Source organism: Lepidochelys kempii, chromosome 21 (genome assembly GCF_965140265.1).
Source record: "Lepidochelys kempii isolate rLepKem1 chromosome 21, rLepKem1.hap2, whole genome shotgun sequence".
In the NCBI taxonomy this organism is placed as follows: Eukaryota; Metazoa; Chordata; order Testudines; family Cheloniidae; genus Lepidochelys; species Lepidochelys kempii.
Genome location: NC_133276.1, coordinates 3,585,266 through 3,604,392, shown reverse-complemented (window position 1 = coordinate 3,604,392; position 19,127 = coordinate 3,585,266). Strand labels below are relative to the sequence as shown.

General features: G+C 41.1%; 1 protein-coding gene across 1 annotated transcript; it reads left to right on the top strand.

Moving 5' to 3' along the window:
* Positions 1-1,497: 1,497 nt before the first annotated feature.
* On the top strand, positions 1,498-14,061 carry GUCA1B (guanylate cyclase activator 1B). Its single transcript, XM_073320398.1, has 4 exons — positions 1,498-1,701; positions 5,348-5,497; positions 11,874-11,988; positions 13,931-14,061. Exons 1-4 carry the CDS (start codon positions 1,498-1,500, stop codon positions 14,059-14,061), a joined length of 600 nt encoding a protein of 199 aa, XP_073176499.1.
* Positions 14,062-19,127: the final 5,066 nt, after the last annotated feature.

The following is a 19,127-nucleotide window of genomic DNA, read 5'->3' as shown; positions in this document are numbered from 1 at the left end:
AAAACACAAAAATTCATGTGTGTTAACCGCTCACACAATGTTTAAAATTGTTCTATGCAATAAATGGTAGACAGGTGGGGAACCCAAATGAACAGTGAGATGGTTATGGAAAGTGTAATAGCAGCAGTTGCAACAAAGGGTAGGAAGCAGCAAGATGATCATATCCAAGTAATTTCAGTTTAATATAAGATGTATGTCCTATTGGGGTACTATGAGGTATCCGTATCTGTATCTCTTATTGGGGTACTCTGGGTGAGATTTCCAAAAGAGTCCAAGGCTGATGAGTCACTTAGACGCTTTAAAAAACTTCCCCTAAAAGTTTCACTGGAAAAGGAGCCTACTTTTTAATTAAAAATGTGTAAAAGATGGCACATGTTTCACCAAACTGGACCTGTTTTAGAGGTTTTTTTTTTAAGTAAAAACACTCCTATTTCTTGTAGTTTCGGTTTCAGAGTAACAGCCGTGTTAGTCTGTATTCGCAAAAAGAAAAGGAGTACTTGTGGCACCTTAGAGACTAACCAATTTATTAGAGCATAAGCTTTCGTGAGCTACAGCTCACTTCATCAGATGCATATTGTGGAAACTGCAGCAGACTTTATATATACACAGAGAATATGAAACAATACCTCCTCCCACCCCACTGTCCTGCTGGTAATAGCTTATCTAAAGTGATCATCAGGTGGGCCATTTCCAGCACAAATCCAGGTTTTCTCACCCTCCACCCCCCCACACAAATTCACTCTCCTGCTGGTGATAGCCCATCCAAAGTGACAACTCTTTACACAATGTGCATGACAATCAAGTTGGGCTATTTCCTGCACAAATCCATAGTTTCGCTTATCCTTGTGAATATTTCACACACTTGAAGGGAAGCCTGGAGTGTCCATCCCAAAAACTTCATACATATGTCAGTGACTAGAAACTACTCATTTCTGATTGCTTTATTATTCAAATAATGCACAGACTCAGAGAGAAGGGGATTATACATCACATATTAGTGGGAACCTCAGCTTTCAAATCCTTAGATTGACATTAGAAATCATTTTGATCCTGCCTGGAGTTTGCTCTTAAATGAGGCCCTGCTCTGGAACATGTGAAGGTCTCTGTGACACATAGTGGGAATCTCCTAATGATCTTAGTTATTTTTATCCCATCTAACACCACATGTTGTACTAATTTAACTAAGGAAACCCACTCCGGGATCCTCTACTGAGGGAATGAGATTGTAGCGTTGAGCAGAGACCACAGAATAGAAGGAAAGAGAAAGAAAGAAGAGAAGAAATAAAGCAAAAGCAACACAAGGTAACAAAACAGAAATATACAGTACCCATGAAAGACAGGATAGAGAAACAAAGACAGGAAATAACCCAAGAAGAAACAGAAGAAAGAAAAAGCAGCTGAAGGAGAAAAAGAAACAATATAAGCTAAAGGACATTGACTAAATTTTCCTTTCTTTTTTCTTTCTGTCAATCTTTCTCTTCTGTTTTTGGGAGCAACATGGGACAACATTTCACCAGTGAGGAAGGGGAACAAGCAGACATTGATGTTGCTGAGTTGCAGGAATGGTATAAGAAGTTTGTGGTCGAATGTCCCAGTGGGACTCTCTTCATGCATGAATTCAAACGCTTCTTTGGAGTCCAGGATAACCAGGAAGCAGCAGAATATATTGAGACTATGTTCAAAGCTTTTGATAAGAATGGGGTAAGTGTTAAAGACCTGCAGTAGTGGTGCTGGTTAAGTAGATCAATCACCAGTGTTCTTTTCTTTCTGAAACTTGGGGATTGTCTTGGCTCATCGCATCCTATTGTTTGTTTTTTATTACGTTTGAGACAAAGTTAGTGACAGATCTGTCAGGGTTGAACCCTGGTAGCCCAAGAAGGAGCTCTAGTTCCTTCCAGGATGCAAGGACTAACTAAATGAAAACATCCCCTTTAGTTCTGGTAGCTGAATCTAAACCATAGGTAGCAATTAAGGCCAATATTTTCTCACTCACATGCCTAACTATGGATTTAGATGCTTAACTTTAGGCTCCCACGTTAGCCAATGTTCCCAAAGATCCTCAGACAGTAGAGATGAATGCCAACGAGTTATCTTCCTCTCATGGTATAGAGGGAATCGTAGTGAATGAAGGTCTAGTGAGGCTCTGTATTCTGTGAAATGGAATGAGAATCTTGTATTGTCAGTGCCATGAAAGCACAGACTGAAATCCCAGTTTTAGTGAACCATCTGGTGAGTGAAGCTGTTATGTGCAGAAAGTCACTTAACTTTGGGCCCATTCTAAAGCCCACCAAAGTCAATAGAAAGATTCCAATTGACTTAATTAGTCTTTGGATCAGGTCCTAAAAAAGAGCCCTGCTGTATATAGTTAATATAGAACTAAGGCGAAGCTGGAAAATAACAGGACAAAGTGCTCCTTTTTTCAGTCACTCCAGAACACCCCATGGAGTTCAAATACTGATCCAGTGCTGAGATGACTATTACTGAGCCAGATTCTGCCACTCTTACTCATCCTGATTAGTACTTCGCTCTGCAAGCAGACCCTCTGATTTCACTGGCTCATGTTACTCCCACGGTAACTCATGATGATGATGATTGATGATTAATTAAGCACCAGAAATGTGCAAGCCACAAAAGAAGACAACCTCTATCCTGAAGAGTTACCATGTAACTCATTTTTGTTAACATTAATTATTTGTACTATCATGACAGTATTTGGTCCTTGTTAGTTTCCAATGCTCTGAAATTTCTCCACTGCTCTCACAACAGCATTAATAATTCGCCGATATAATTTAAATTATTTTCATAGCTGCTGTTTCCATGAGCAGTGCAAGATAAGTCCCTAAGTAGTGACAACTGACACATCTTTTTAACATCAGCTATGTTATAAACAGGAAAAGTATTTTGGATTTGGAAAAGTGCTCTGTAAAAGCTAGGTATCATTATCATTATCATATGCACAAATAACGATAAACAGGTGGAAGTTAATCAATATATTGATTTAAACCATTCAAGAAGTATGAAGTGGCTTAAATAATTATAACATTCTGGGCCTGATTCTCTGTTGTGTTGTCATTTACACGTTTGCAAAATGGGTGTGAAATGCTACCATTCCAGTTCAGTAACACTTTATGCCCACTGTGTACTAACTTTGTGTTGGTGAAAATTATGATACAAGGTCAAGGTAATGGAGAAATAGGCCCCTAATTCCAATCTGTTTTGCTAAATATTAACCTTATCAATTAGATAGATAGACAGGTAGATTTGGAAAGGAGTATAAAGCGTTAAGCAGCCAGCTCCGACTGAAATTTGAGGGGAGTTGGGTTCCCACAACTCTCCTAAGTTTCTTTGAAGCCCCAGCCATATTAGTTGCATGGTGGTGACCATTATTGCAAGTCAATTTGGGACAAAGGGTTGATGGTCATCTGCCTTCCATTAGATTTAGAGGGTCCCTATCCTGCTTCAATTGAAAGCAGTAGGGTCACGTCCAGAGAAAGGTTAGCAGGCGAGGCCATGAAAGAGAGTCTGACAAATCACATTTGGCTCAGAAATTAGGTTGCTGAAAAGAAACTTCTACAAAACCTTAAGCCCAAGTACTGCAACTGCAGCCATGCCGGGGGCACCTGTGTAACCCCATTGACTTTCAGGGCCTTGCTATTTACCTGGGCAAAAAGGGGTGTTTTTCAATGCAGTTTAATTTCATTAAGATTGTTTCTTAAAGGTGTTAAACTGTGTCTAAATGGGCACTGGGACTGACTAAGTGTCTGTGTGGTTGCCTCTGCATTACTCTAATTTGAAATTATACAAATTCAGCAAAGATTGCATTTCCAAACAAACACAGGCCCCTGTCTTGCAAATGACAGCACATGAGTGCCCCATTTAAGTCAATGGCGCTCCAGTGAGGTGGAGCCGGGGACCTGCACACTAACAGTTGCAGTATCAGGTCACAGAAGTCAGTTCTGCGGTGGGTGCACATACTGTACCTACCTCCCATTAGCGCTAGCAGGAGAGAAGCGCAGCCATGAATGGAATGAAAAAGGGGATATTTTTAACAACAATGTAATGATCATAATACTCCCAAAATGTTATGGAGGGTGAATGTAAGGAAATCTTTCAGACATCATATCCTGCAAAGTATAGACTAGATACCGCACACACAAGATAGAAACACCTTTGACCTTCTGGTCTTCCCATAAAGCACAGACCCACCACAACTGTTATGGAACAGCCGTAATAAACTGAATGAACATGCTGGGCATTGACAAGTGATTCTCGCTGCCTTAAGAAGTGCACATTTTGGTGGGCCGCCCGAGTACTCTCCTGTGCAATTTCCAGTGTCCTTCTGATCACTGGCCATGAGCTGATACTCCTGTAAACCTGGTTTACATAGCAGGGCCTCTCTGAGGGCAACCTGCCCTGAGGGGAGACAGTCCTCGGACTTAGTGGTTGGGAATCTGGGGCCAGATCCTCAGCTGGTGTAAACTGGCTTAAATCTATTGAAGTCAATGTCGCTGCAGCAATTTGCACCAGTTAAAGATCTAGACCCATGTCTGTAGCTTTAGGTATTAGTGAAAAGTCACTAAGTTCTCCCTTTGAACCTCAGATCTCCAAGGAGCAGCACACCACGTTGTAGACTACCAGCTCACAAGTACCTTTGTAGATTGGATCATGGTTTATCTTTATATTGTTAAAAATCTTCCATTGTTTGGAAATTCAGGTTACTCTGGGCTGATATCAGTTTCAGTCCAGCAGGGTCACAGAAGGTGAAATTCATCCCTGTGCAAAGGCCTATGTGGTGCTAAGTCCCAGTTAAAACTCTCAAAGCAGAGCTTAAGTGGGGCGGAAGCAGGACTTACACAAAGCATAGACTTTGGCTGGCCCTCTGCACAGGGGTGAATTTCATCCACTGGGAGCAATTCTAGAGCACACTAGGGAGTATTAAAATAAATGCACATTTTAAACAGCGTTTTTTGTTCCTTGTTAAAATAAATAGACCAAAGTTTAAAAAATTCTGTATATACAAGACTTGACCTGATTTTTTCCTTGTCTTTTCCCTTCTCACCTAGTTAAATAGAGCAATTGAGGAAGGCTCTGTTTTTTGTTTAAGACAGTGAACACCTGAAACCTTCAGATCAGATTCAACAACAGATCGCCCTTTGCACAATCAATCAATTGGCTTGAAAGTGCACAGGATTCCTTCAAAAATGTAAGGAAGCAAATAAATAAATAAATAACCACATAATCAAGAGAATCACCTCAGCATATTTTTCATCCTTGTTTACAATACAAAACGATTGTATTGATCGGGTCTGACTAAGTGTCCCTGTGGTTGCCTCTCTTGTGTCTGCAGGATAACACCATTGATTTTCTGGAGTATGTGGCTGCTTTGAATCTTGTCCTACGAGGAAAATTGGAACACAAGCTGAGATGGACATTCAAAGTGTACGACAAGGATAGGAACGGCTGCATAGACAAACCTGAGCTCTTAGAAATAGTTGATGTGAGTAGGACTTCGCTATTACTAGCATTTAGAGGACCCAACTGAGACCAGGGGCCCATTATGCTAGACACTATATATACATATAGTAAAGGCAGTCTCTTCCTCAAAGAGCTAACAAACTGAGTAGACAAGACAGACAAAGGATGTAAGTAAGGATTATGTTACTGATGGGGAAGGGAAGCACAGAGAAATTAAGTGATTTGCTCAAAGAAAGGGAGTCTGTGGCAAAGGCAGGAGCGGAACCATCTTCTCCGCCTCAGTTCAATGCCTTAAGCCCAAGATCTAAATCTATCTACTCATTTGGGTATGCTCTTTATGCCCCATACTACTCATGAGCCAAGGGATTAATGTCATTAAGCAAGACACTCTTCCCTGCTCAACATAATGACCTGTACTGTTCTCAAATGAGTTAGTAATTGCAGAAATAATTCGGGATAATGACGAAGCCTGAAGTGAGAATGGCCAGCCTCAGTGACAGGGACTACCACATCCTTTGTGCAATGGCAGGATGGGAACCACTGGAGAAGGCCAGGGAATAAGTTCCATGATCTGCAGATATATGGATCAGTTGCCCACAGACCATGCATCAGAGGCCCAGGAAGGCAGGAGGCAGAAACAGTAGCCAGGGAGGACCTGTCCCTGTAACCACCAGTGAATTCCTCACACAACAACACATACTCTGACTAGTGTGGAAGGGGTGAATTTCATATTATTTATGAGTCTGGATTAAGGTTTCCTGTCTGAATACTGTGCAGTAAGGGGAGAGACACAAGTTAGTGGTAATACTGGGCAGAATCATCCTTGCTGATCCACACTGTGAATTTCTGTTATGTATTCTGCAATTGCTGTTGAGGGAGAGCTTGTGGCCTAGAGTTTAGGGCAAAGGGATTGAGCGCCAGGACTCATTGGTTCTAGTTATTGTGTGACCTTGGACAAAACTCTCAATCTCTCTGTGCTGCAGTTACCCCATCTGGGTATCATTATATGTACCTATTTCACAGGGATATTTGTGAGACTTAATTAGTGATTATAAACCCCTTTGAGATTCTCTGAAAAGATACTGTATCGAAAGATCTGGTCAAAGAAAGGGAAACTTTCTGCAAAAAAACATCCCTTTGTTTTGTTGAAAAGTCAACATTTGGAAAAATTCGATCAGCTCTAATTTACTGATGTCATTGTCACATGTGAAATGAGTATGGAACAAATAATCATCGGGGTGAGGGAGAAGGGTGAATTCTATTTTCTGGTTCTAATTGGAGAGGATGAATTGCTGGGATTAGGCTCATAACTAGAGTCAGATGAATGCTGCAAAAACATCATTAATAATATCCATTAGAATCCCCATCAGTGTTCGGTTTGATGAGGTCCCTTTGGTGAACATTTGCTTGAATGAGCTTTGTACACACAAGCAGTTGGAAAAAAGCCTGGTTTTTGTGTGCCTGTCAGCGTTTATACGTGAGCCAGGTTGCTTGTGCATGAAACAAAGATATTCACAATGCCTTATTCAGTCTTCTCCTGTTTAAAAGTTTTCAGTTACTCAGTCAGGGGTCAGAAACATTCGATGTGACATAAGTGATCAGTCAGATATCATGAATAAAAAAATAGCAAGTAGTCACAGTCCCTAGTTCGTAGATACCCTTGTAGGCTGAACATTTGTCAGCTGAAATCTTAGAAAAATCTTTATGAATAATGAATATGTTCAGAGAAATCAGGATGGACTAGCTCTTCTTGGCACAAGTTCTCTTTGACCAGGCAGGATCAGCTTTCCTTTGAAAGAATTAAGGTTGCTCTGTCTCTCTCTCTCTCACTCTTCACTGTGGTACCTGAGCATTTAGCCTCTTCTGGGAACTTCTTCCCAATTCTTAGAGCCCTGCAAATCTGTGGATATCTGCTTTATATCCGCAGATATCCACATCCTCAAATGAGGATATCCGCGAGCCATGTTTGCGGATCGTGGATCAGATGCCGATACAAATTTTGTATCTGCGCAATTCTCTCCTAAACAGCAAGGGAAGTACTTAGTAGTCACAGCAGGGATTGTAATTAGCTAGTATCTTCTTCACTAAATCCAATTGACCTCTCTTCTTGGATAGGTCATGGGCAGCAGGTGTGGTAAGGATCCTTTGACCAGCACCATCAGGGAGGACAGCCCTAGTGAAGTTTAGCCATGGTTTTTAGGTCAACAGGGAATTGTTTTAAGGTCACCTAAACAAAAGTGGATCTAGGCTGCTGGCACTTAACATTAAAAAGGTTGCAGAGCAGTTTTTAAACTAAGAGATGGAGGGGAGGGGGAAGCCGATGGCTGCAGAGCTGCTCATGGATCGGACAGAGACTTCTCTTAGAGGAGAGTCTATTGATAGAGATTCTCTAGGTTTTAGTCAGGAGGAGATGATGGAAGAGGATAAAGTATGGGCAAGATCAGACGAGAAACATTCACAGAAAGAATCTGACACATCAGAAAAGGGCAGACAAATAAACAGTGACAAGTTTTTAAAGTGCTTGTACACAAATGCTAGAAGTCTAAATAATAAGAAGGGTGAACTAGAGTGCCTCATGTTAAAGGAGGATACTGATATAATAGGCATCATAGAAACCTGGTGGAGTGAGGACAATCAATGGGACACAATCATTCCGGGGTACAAAATATATCGGAAGGACAGAACCGGTCGTGCAGGGAGAGGAGTGGCACTATATGTGAAAGAAAGCGTAGAATCAAATGAAGTAAAAATTTTAAATGAATCCACATGTTGCACAGAATCTCTATGGATAGTAATTCTGTGCTCTAATAAGAATATAACAGTAGGGATCTATTATCGACCACCTGACCAGGACAGTGATAGTGACGATGAAATGCTAAGGGAGATTAGAGAGGCTACCAAAATAAAGAACTCAATAATAGTGGAGGATTTCAATTATCCCCATATTGACTGTCACCTCAGGACAAAATGCAGAGACAAAATTTCTCGATACTTTAAATGACTGCTTCTTGGAGCGGCCGGTATAGCAACCCACAAGGGGAGAGGCAACTCTCAATCTAGTCCTGAGTGGAGCACAGGATCTGGTCCAGAGGTAACTATAACAGGACCGCTTGGAAATAGTGACCATAGTATAATAACATTTAACTTTCCTGTGGTGGGAAGAACACCTCAACAACCCAACACTATGACATTTAATTTCAGAAAGGAGAACTATGCAAAAAAGAGGAGGTTAGTTAAGCAGAAATTAAAAGGTATAGTGACTAGAGTGAAATCCCTGCAAGCGGCATGGACACTTTTCAAAGACACCATAATAGAGGCTCAACTTAAATGTGTGCCCCAAATTAAAAAACACAGTAAAAGAACTAAAAAAGAGCCACCATGACTTAACAACCATGTAAAAGAAACAGTGAGAGATAAAAAGGCATCTTTTAAAAAGTGGAAGTCAAATCCTAGTGAGATAAATAGAAAGGAACATAAACACTGCCAAATTAAAGGTAAAAATGGAATAAGAAAAGCCAAAAAGGAGTTTTAAGAACAGCTAGCCAAAAACTCAAAAGGTAATAACAAAATGTTTTTTAAGTACATCAGAAGCAGGAAGCCTGCTACACAACCAGTGGGGCCCCTGGATGATCGAGATACAAAAGGAGCACTTGAAGATGATAAAGTCATCGCAGAGAAACTAAATGAATTCTTTGCTTCAGTCTTCACTGCTGAGAATGTTAGGGAGATTCCCAAACCGGAGCCGTCTTTTGTAGGTGACAAATCTGAGGAATTGTCAGACTGAAGTGTAACTAGAGGAGATTTTGGAATTAATTGAGAAACTTAACAGTAACAAGTCACTGGGACCAGATGGCATTCACCCAAGAGTTCTGAAAGAACTCAAATGTGAAACTGTGGAACTATTAACTATGGTTTGTAACCTGTCCTTTAAATCAGCTACTGTACCCAATGACTGGAAGATAGCTAATGTAACGCCAACATTTAAGAAGGTCTCTAGAGGTGATCCTGGCAATTACAGACCGGTAACAAACAACAAACATGTGGACAAGGGGGATCCAGTGGACACAGTGTTCTTAGATTTCCAGAAAGCCTTTGACAAGGTCCCTCACCAAAGGCTCTTACATAAATTAAGTTGTCATGGGATAAGAGGGAAGATCCTTTCATGGACTGAGAACTGGTTAAAAGACAGGGAACAAAGGGTAGGAATAGATGGTAAATTTTCTGAATGGAGAGGGCTAACGAGTGGTGTTCCGCAAGGGTCAGTCCTAAGACGAATCCTATTCAATTTGTTCATAAATGATCTGAAGAAAGGGGTAAACAGTGAGGTGGCAAAGTTTGCAGATGATACTAAATTGCTCAAGATAGTTAAGACCAAAGCAGACTGTGAAGAACTTCAAAAAGAAGTTAAGTGATTGGGCAACAAAATGGCAAATGAAATTTAATGTGGATAAATGTAAAGTAATGCACATTGGAAAAAATAACCCCAACTACACATACAATATGATGGGGGTTAATTTAGCTACAACTTAGGAGAAAGATCTTGGAGTCATCGTGGATAATTCTCTAAAGATGTCCACGCAGTGTGCAGCGGCAGTCAAAAAAGCAAACGGGATGTTAAGAATAATTAAAAAAGGAATAGAGAATAAGACAGAGAATATCTTATTGCCCTTATATAAATCCATAGTATGCCCACATCTTGAATACTGCATACAGATGTGGTCTCCTCATCTCAAAAAAGATATACTGGCATTAGAAAAGGTTCCGAAAAAGGCAACTAAAATGATTAGGGGTTTGGAACGGATCCCATATGAGGAGAGATTAAAGAGGCTAGGACTTTTCAGCTTGGAAAAGAGGAGACTACGGGGGGATATGATAGAGGTCTATAAAATCATGAGTGGTGTGGAGAAAGTGAATAAGGAAAAGTTATTTACTTGTTCCCATAATAAAAGAAGTAGGGGCCACCAAATGAAATAAATGGGTAGCAGGTTTAAAACTAATAAAAGGAAGTTCTTCTTCACTCAGTGCACAGTCAACCCATGGAACTCCTTGCCTGAGGAGATTGTGAAGGCTAGGACAATAACAGGATTTAAAAGAGAACTGGATAAATTCATGGAGGGTAAGTCCATTAATGGCTATTAGCCAGGATGGGTAAAGAATGGTGTCCCTAGTGTCTGTTTGTCAGAGGATGGCAGGAGAGAGATCACTAGACCATTATCTGTTAGGTTCACTCCCTCTGGGGCGCCTTGCATTGGCCACTGTTGGTAGACAGGATACTGGTCTGGATGGACCTTTGGTCTGACCCAGGATGGCCTTTCTTATGTTCTTATGTTGAATCGGGCATGGCTGTGTCATACCTTCACCAATCTCCAGGCTGGCAAGATGCCAGCCAAACGCTTCAACCTCATGAACACAATTGGTGCTGAAGAGGCATTTGTCCCAAGGGCAGCTGGGATGGAGGGGTGAATAGAAAAGACCTGTCTAATTCTAGGGACAGAAAATAGACTAGACCATGCTGTGCTTTCAACTACATTACTCCAAATCTTGAGTAATGCCACTGACTCCAATTTGGACCAGATATTTTAGCATACTAGTGTATCTGGTCTTAGCTTGAAATCATATTAGGAACCTGTCTAGAACACTCATTTGGCATCTGTTTGGATGAAAGGTGCTACATAAATGAAAGGTCATTATTATTACTGGGTTTTTGCATTTTAGAGATGTTTACAAACTGAAATGCTTCTAGGGGTGTGCATGTAAGGATCTGTTCCTGCTCCCATTGAATTCAGTGGCAAAAACTTCCCTGAGAGCACAATTGGACCCAGAAGAGGAAACAATCCCGAGGATTTAGATTAATTAATTAATTAATCAATAATAACATTTTCACTTTCACTTACTATTATTTTTATTATTATTATTATTTCCCTTCCCCCTCTTTTTTTTTTCTATTAGCAGAGAAATTTTTTCTGCAGCTGGAGAGTGCCAGCAGGGCCAGAAGTAGCACAGAGTCTGCCAAAGCTGGCCCCAATGTCAGCAACTATATTCACCCCAAATAAATTAGTAGTAATACTGATAATGAGATGTGAATGAGCTCAGATCTGAGAGGCATGGATGGAGGGAGGCACTAGGTTTCTTTCCCCAGATATGCCACTGACATGCTATGTAGCCTTGGACAAATCATTTAACTTTTCAGCATGAATTTTCCCATCTGTAAAATGGGGACAGTAATACTTGCTTACCCAGCTTGCAGGGGAGCATTGAGGTTTGATTAATGTTTGTGATAGGCACAGGGAGACAGACAGACAGCAGATTCAAAGTGCTAAATGTCATCATTAATAACTCTCTTTCTTTGTTGTTTTGTGCTTGACAGCCCTTTTACTCACAAGCTTCTTTTCTTCCAGTCTATTTACAGGCTGAAGAAAGCGTGTCGGTCAGAAAGGGAAGAGAGGACTCCACTGCTCTCCCCCGAGGAAGTTGTGGAGAGGATATTTCAGTTAGTGGATGAGAATGGGGACGGTAAGAAATTTACAGCTCAGGTTGGATTCATGCCTTGTGAACAAACACCTATGCTGACTAGACCAATTTAATTGACTTTATTGTTGATCACCTAGAAGGAGGATCATCTTATCTATATTAGACATGGTGGACCACGCTCTGATCTCAGTTACATTGAGGTAAATCTTGAAGTAACTATATTAAGGTCAATATCGAAGGGAAGGAGAACATTTCCTGTTATCATAACAAAAGAAAACAGGAGTTCAACATGGAAAGATCTTCTAATCTAGCTAAGTAATTATTCCACACCCATCTACATCCCTGAGATCATGAGGTACCCTGCAAAGGCAGAATACAGGGCTCAATCCTGAAACCCTGGAGTAGTCCTTTATAGTCCCATTGAAGTCAATGGGACCACTCACATCAATAATGGTTTGCAGGATCAGGTTCAGAGTTGTTTGAGAAAGGATGTATCAGATATCAAACTATAGCAACATTTGATCTTAGTCAAAAGCCCACTTCATGAAGGATAGGCCTGAATATTTTTCTGTCTCTTAGGCCTTATCCACATGGGGAAATTGACCAGAATAGCTATTTTAGAATATTAGCTATTCTGGAATAACCCCCCATGTGGACACTGTTCCAAAATAAAAGTGACTTTATTGGAGAGTAATTACTCTGCTTTGGAATAATTCCTCCAGAATACAATCGCTTTTATTCAGTAATAGAGAGGCCACACAGAGGAGTTATTCCAGAATAGCAAAATGATACCAGAATAGTGCTAGTTGAATAGTTATTCTGAACAGTCAATTTTCCCATGTAGACAAGGCCTTAGGAAAGGGATCTGATGACTGTAAACGTGTTGTGGGATGGATCGAAACCTGAAATACCTATACCTTTGGTGATTTTACAGTACCCTGGAAGACAGGTCACACATTGATGAGCAGAGGACTGGTAATGAATTGTTGCCCTCATTGTTACATTTACATTTAATGTACAGAATATCATTTTTACTTCCTTTTCTCCTCTTCTCTCTGACTTCGAGTATGTCTACACTACAGGGACTACACCAGCATAGCTATGGCACCATAGGTATGCTGGCACAACCTCATAGGTGCATCTCCACTGGACCCTTCTTTTGGCAGCATGTAGGGTACACACATATGTAGTCCCCCTCGTGCAGGTAAAAAGAGCAGTTTGTAGTTCGTGAGGCATAGCTTAGGTAAGTAAAGAGGCGCCTGCAGGGTGTGAGTATGTATTCAAGTCCATACCCTGCACACTATCTATTTGCCTAAGCACTGCCTCTCCAGCTACAATGCTGCTTTTAGCAGTGTAGTGTCCTGCTGCCTGCTCACGGCTGGAGCCTTTCACTGACAGGTGTAGCTACACACCCTAGCGAGGAGACGATGTGCTTTTCACTGTGGCATGGAGTTGCATGTCCCTTAAATGCCACCACCAGTGGTGTGTAGTGTAGACATATCCAGGTTGTAGACACAGCCTATGCTGACTGAAAGGCATTTTCTGTCAGTGAAGGAATACCACCTCCCTGCGTCAAAGAACCTAGGCTAACAGAAGCATTCTTCCATCTTCCTAGCTGTGTCTACACTGACGGTTAGGTTGGCATAGATACAGTGCTCAGGAGTGTGGATTTTTCACACCCCGATCAACACAGCTATGTCAACCTAAATGTTAAGTGTAAACCAGGCCTTTCTGTCACACTCTATTGATCAAAAAAGAAAAGGAGGACTTGTGGCACCTTAGAGACTAACCAATTTATTTGAGCATAAGCTTTCGTGAGCTACAGCATCCAATGAAGTGAGTTGTAGCTCACGAAAGCTTATGCTCAAATAAATTGGTTAGTGTCTAAAGTGCCACAAGTCCTCCTTTTCTTTTTGTGAATACAGACTAACAGGGCTGCTACTCTGAACTCTATTGATCGCTATCTTCCCCATTTCTTCTACAGGGCAATTGTCCCTTGATGAGTTCATTGATGGTGCACGGAAAGACAAATGGGTGATGAAGATGTTACAAATGGACGTAAACCCTGGAGGGTGGATTGTGGAACAGAGAAGGAAAAGTGCTTGTTTTAATTGAATCCTCTGTGATCATGATGTGGATGAAAATGTGTGATCCTGGGTGCACCGGTGGCTATTTCATTTTGAGGGTGAAATCACCAGATGGCAATCGCCTGTCACTTTTAACACAATCTCAGCATCCAAATGAGAACTTCAGATTGCTTGAGGAACCATCTTTCCATATGTCACACCTGTATGCTGAATATAGCATGGAGACCATTGCTGGCAAGCCACTGTAGGGAATAGGCCTCTTTGTGTACATGCTACCCTGCTTGTCAGCTCAGGTTCCTGGTTGCACCCAAAGGAAGTAACGTCTGATAGTATCCTGCCACGACTGGTATTCTGAGCAGTGTTTGATATTGAGACTGCCCCAGGGGATTGGGAAAGGAGTGTTCCTGATGCAGTGGTATAGCTTTCATGGTAGATCAGTGTGTCTGTCAATATCATCAATGCCTGCAGAGAGATGAAAATATTGGAAAACAACTACAAAAAATAAGTGCTTTGATAACAGACTCTGAGTACTCAAGAAGTCTGTTATGATGCCTAATACGTGTGTGAATGAAGGGTGGAAATATTTCATAGACCACAATAAGCTCTTTGGGACAAGGACTGTCTTTTTGTTCTGTGTCTGTACAGCACCTACCACCAGGTAGTCCTGGTATGTGGCTGGGGCTCCTAGGCATTCCAGAAATACAAACAATTACTAATTGTAATAAGTGCATTGCTGCTAACCTAAAATCATTAGACATCAATATAACAGCATCACAAATGCAAGTTACATTCCAGCCCATGAGATAATGTTATGTTCTGAATTTCTGTGCTGGTAGCCAAAACTATGCATACAGAGCACAGGAAAATATATCGTAGAGAACAATAGTATACTGGCTGGGCAGATGGAGCTCGCGCCTTTTCTGTCTCCCGTTTCTATCTGCCAAATCCTACCCCTGCATCAAGCCAGGTGGTTCTGGGTGAGTTGGGAAAATAAAAACTCCAGACTATGGAGTAGCAGTAGAAAGTGCAGTACTGCTCGACTGCAGGATTTAGATGCTGGGTTGACATAATTAGAAGTCCACTTCTTTTTGAGCCTCTGTTTTCTTATTGAATCGTTGCTGACAGGCAGATTTCTCTACATTGTGGATCTATTCTGAACTCATTCAGCTTGCAGAACTTTCACTGCCATTGAGAGGTGTTTTGTGTCTGGAAAGAGTGGGTAGGAGAGGGCAGAATTTTGCTCATTAATTTTCATATTAACAAGAGCACCAGCATTTGTTTGTAATGAGTGCTGGTAGAATGAAACAAAAATGATCTATGACTATCCTAAGGGATAAGCATGGTGTGAGTTTATTCCAGAGCTACTAAGCCAGTTGCACACCACAAATAGTGAATAGCTGATAGAGAAAATAATTTATAGGCATCCTCTAGCCTGAGATTTGTTATACTTACAAATAACAACCATATCTGCATAGTGCAGGTTGGATAATGGACAGGAAAAAAAGGGACAAATGTATTGAATAGTTTATTTGGAATAAAAAAATTAAACCAGGAAAAAATATGACTGAATATACTAGACCTGTATTTTTTCCCTTTGAAGCAGTAGGTCTAATCATATCTATGGGAGACTTGCAATCACTTTTCATTTTTCTGTGGCCTTTTACTGTAGTGTCCTTGCTTCTCATTAGTTCACTGGTTTGTTCTTCTATGGCTTTAGTGGTTTTTTAAACGTAGGGAAACGGGGGAAACAGAATAAGATTAATATTGTGCTGCAGTTCATGTTTAAAAGATGAATCCACACGTCGGTCTATTTGTTAAATAGACTTTGTAAGACCGTGTTCAAGTTATTGCCATAGCACAGAAAAGATGTGGTATTTTTCATTTCTAAGTGAAAGCTATACTTTGGGTTATACAGTGGCTGCTCTGAAAACATCATTCTAGTTTCAGAGTTATTACCAATTCCAGAGATATTCCCTACACTTAAAATGAAGAATACACAGCAGCCTCTGGATTAGTTGTAAACATTGTATAAATCCAGGACCACATTCTCAGCTAGCATAAGATAGTGTAGCTCTATTGACTTTAGTTCTACGTTTCTGAGTTATACCAGCTGGGGATCTTCCCCATAAAGCAGGGTTAGAGAGGATCAACCCAATTCAGAAGTGACATAGAGCGTGGCCTAAATTATGTGTCCTTAGACTCCTTCCACTTACATAGCTCTGTTCATACCCACTCTACTGATAGATGTTCCATGGAGCCCGATTCTCCACTGCCTTGCGCCTTGTGTCGTCATTTACTCAAGACCAGATTTTGAACTCTCACAGGTTTCATACGCATATAACTGCTTGACTTAATTGGAGTTAGTCCTACTTTACACTAGGGTAAGGGCCTGATCCAAAGCTCATTGAAATCAATCCAGAATTTACACCTTCATAATAGGAATTCCAGGATCCAAACCAACCTAACACAACTTGACAATTGCTTTTCCACTCCATATTTCATTTTCTTTTCAGGTTTACATATGGCTGGTATTTTAGTTTCTCATTACATAGTAGAAGCTTCCTTATGCCAGTCAGCCAATCAGATTGTGGAGAAAGAAAGATGGTTGAAATCCCCCATCCCCATTCAAATAACTGTATGCTGGTGGGCTATTACAATGAAAGCTTGTATAGAATCATTGTTAGAGTTTTGTAACATTTAAATTTAATAAAGAATATTTATTTATTAAAATAATGTGTTTCTTTCTATGTTCTACCTTTTCTCATTTCCCTTCAGATTGAAGTGGTGGCCCATGGGGTATAAGGCAGAGCAATGGGGTGAAATTAGCAAGATGAGTCTCAGGAGCAACGTTCTGTCTAAGAGAAATCTTTGAGGGTCTGAAATAATGAACTTGGGAAGGGGTGGGGCTCACCTTGCTTGGGTCTCGTATAACTAAACAGAATGAGGCAAAAACAATATTCAGTATGGGTTGACCCTGGAGCTACAAGGAGATGGGCTAGTGACTTAATAGGTCTCTTCCGCTGTCCTGTAGCTAATAGGATGCCCATGAGATAAGTATTTCTTTTCCAGATTGGATTTGATATAGCATCACTCAAAAAATCATGCACCACGCGAGATGCAGATGTGATGGCCACCATCTTGGGCACTGAACCAGCGAACTCCAGAGCTAAATGCAGCTGGAGTTAAAGAGTCAGGCTCTATAGCTGTACCAGACTCACAGCCTCTGTGGAGCAGGTAGAGAAGGGCCACTTAACACACGCTCACCAGTGGGCTACACAAGGACCTGTGACACAGAATTATTGAAGATGACAGTGGCAGCTTCTCCAATAGCAGCAACATATATAAAGAGCCAGATTTCCTGCAGGGGGTTAACTCCCAGGTGAAACCAGGAGGCAAGCCCAGCTCAGCCAGAGGGCAGTCCTCAGATGACTCTCCCTGCTGCCGGTAGTACTTGGTCTTATTTAATTGGTCATTGTTTGTCAAAGGTAAAGGCTACATATTTGGATGTAGCTGACCACTGTCCTTTGTGAAGGGACTAATCCGAAAGCAGCAAACTCATATGGCAGAAGCAAAGGTTCCCCCTTAAATCATTGACTTAATCAGATTAATGAGCTCAGGATTGTGGCTGTATTAGTTAGGAAGGAATACACCACAGTCAGTTTCAAGTAAGTATGTTTTACTGACTGCATAAGTGGAGCATGTGCATTCACTAGGAGCAGTAGGATCCCACTCAAATGAAGGCACAAAGTAGCAGATCCAAAATCAAGGTCAAACATAGCTCTGAAGGAAGCAGATGCCACTCCACTGAGCTCAGTGGAATTACACTGACTCATTCTAGGGTTGTATTTGGCCACTAGTGTTTACAAATCTTACTGGTGGTTTTTTGTTTTGTTCTTTTGTAATTAATGTCCTTTAAACTAACTTCGCTACCACAATAGTGAAATGATTTTTAATGGGGTGATGGAAACACCTGTCTGCATGTGTGACCAAATGTTGGTTTCTGCAATTTAGAGCCAGTGGGTTGGTAGTGGGCTATTTTAATTAGATGGCGCCTCTTATCAAATTACAAAATACAGAGTGCTATGTATTATTCCTTCTGTAACTTCTAGTGCAAGGCCTTTGCTAAGAATGGAAGCTGAGGACAAGGAGAAGAAGAGCTCTATTTTAAAAATCCCTAAATGTAAATTCTGGCTAAAAAAAAGAAATAATGGAGCCAGTTTTCCACTGGTATAAATCTGGTAGTGAGGAATCAGCCCCAATCTCTCTCTCCCTCTCTCTCTCTGTGTCATCAGTGCCGTTGTCATCTTCTGTCAAAAATATCATACTGGAACTATAGTCCCACTGCTAAGTCTATAAGCACTAAATGCTTTGATGTCCTCTCAAACTCAATTTGACCTCTGTGTTGGCTCTTGCTGTCAACTACTGTATTAATCCATTTTCCAGACTTACTGCCTTGCGGAAATTGGATTTGCCTGATCTGATTTCTCATTGGCCTAAATTGGAAAATTGGAGGATGGGTATTGATGCTTGCTAAAAGACAAATACCATCTGACTCTCTGAGCTGATCATCGTTTGCTCCCATTCTTGATGATCAACAAAGTTAGAACACACCTGAAGGTGAAATAATGAGGTTAGAAAGCTGAAGTCTTTGCTGCTCAGAGATTGGCTGTGTGGGAGATGTGATAGAGAATAGTAGAGTTATCTTGCTCTGAAGTATGCTGCACAGATAGATTCTCCAGGAACATTACTGAGCATGGCTGAGCATTGTTCAGGAATTGTCTCTGCTTTGAAAGAGACATGGGCCCCAACACAACCCCTGATTCAGGATCAGATCCGGATCTTTATGGGGCTTGGTCCTGCACAGTGCAGAGGTTCAGGTCCTCAACTAGTGTAAACTGTCAATGAAAATCAATGAAGCTATGACAGTTTACCCCACATTGAGGATTTGCCTCCAGTTGCAGATTGCTGTGCATATTAGCAAGATGAGGGAACCCAGTTCTGCATTAATGGATGCACTGCTGGATGGGCACAATATGATCCCTGCCTGGAAGCAAGTATGCGACTTGAGCAGAAAGCAAGCTGTTACCAGGGCTA

Coding starts and splice junctions, on each gene's coding strand:
- GUCA1B (XM_073320398.1), top strand. CDS start 1,498: ATGGGACAACATTTCACCAGTGAGGAAGGGGAACAAGCAGACATTGAT. Junction 1,702..5,347: donor AAGCTTTTGATAAGAATGGG/GTAAGTGTTAAA, acceptor TTGTGTCTGCAG/GATAACACCATTGATTTTCT. Junction 11,989..13,930: donor AGTGGATGAGAATGGGGACG/GTAAGAAATTTA, acceptor TTTCTTCTACAG/GGCAATTGTCCCTTGATGAG.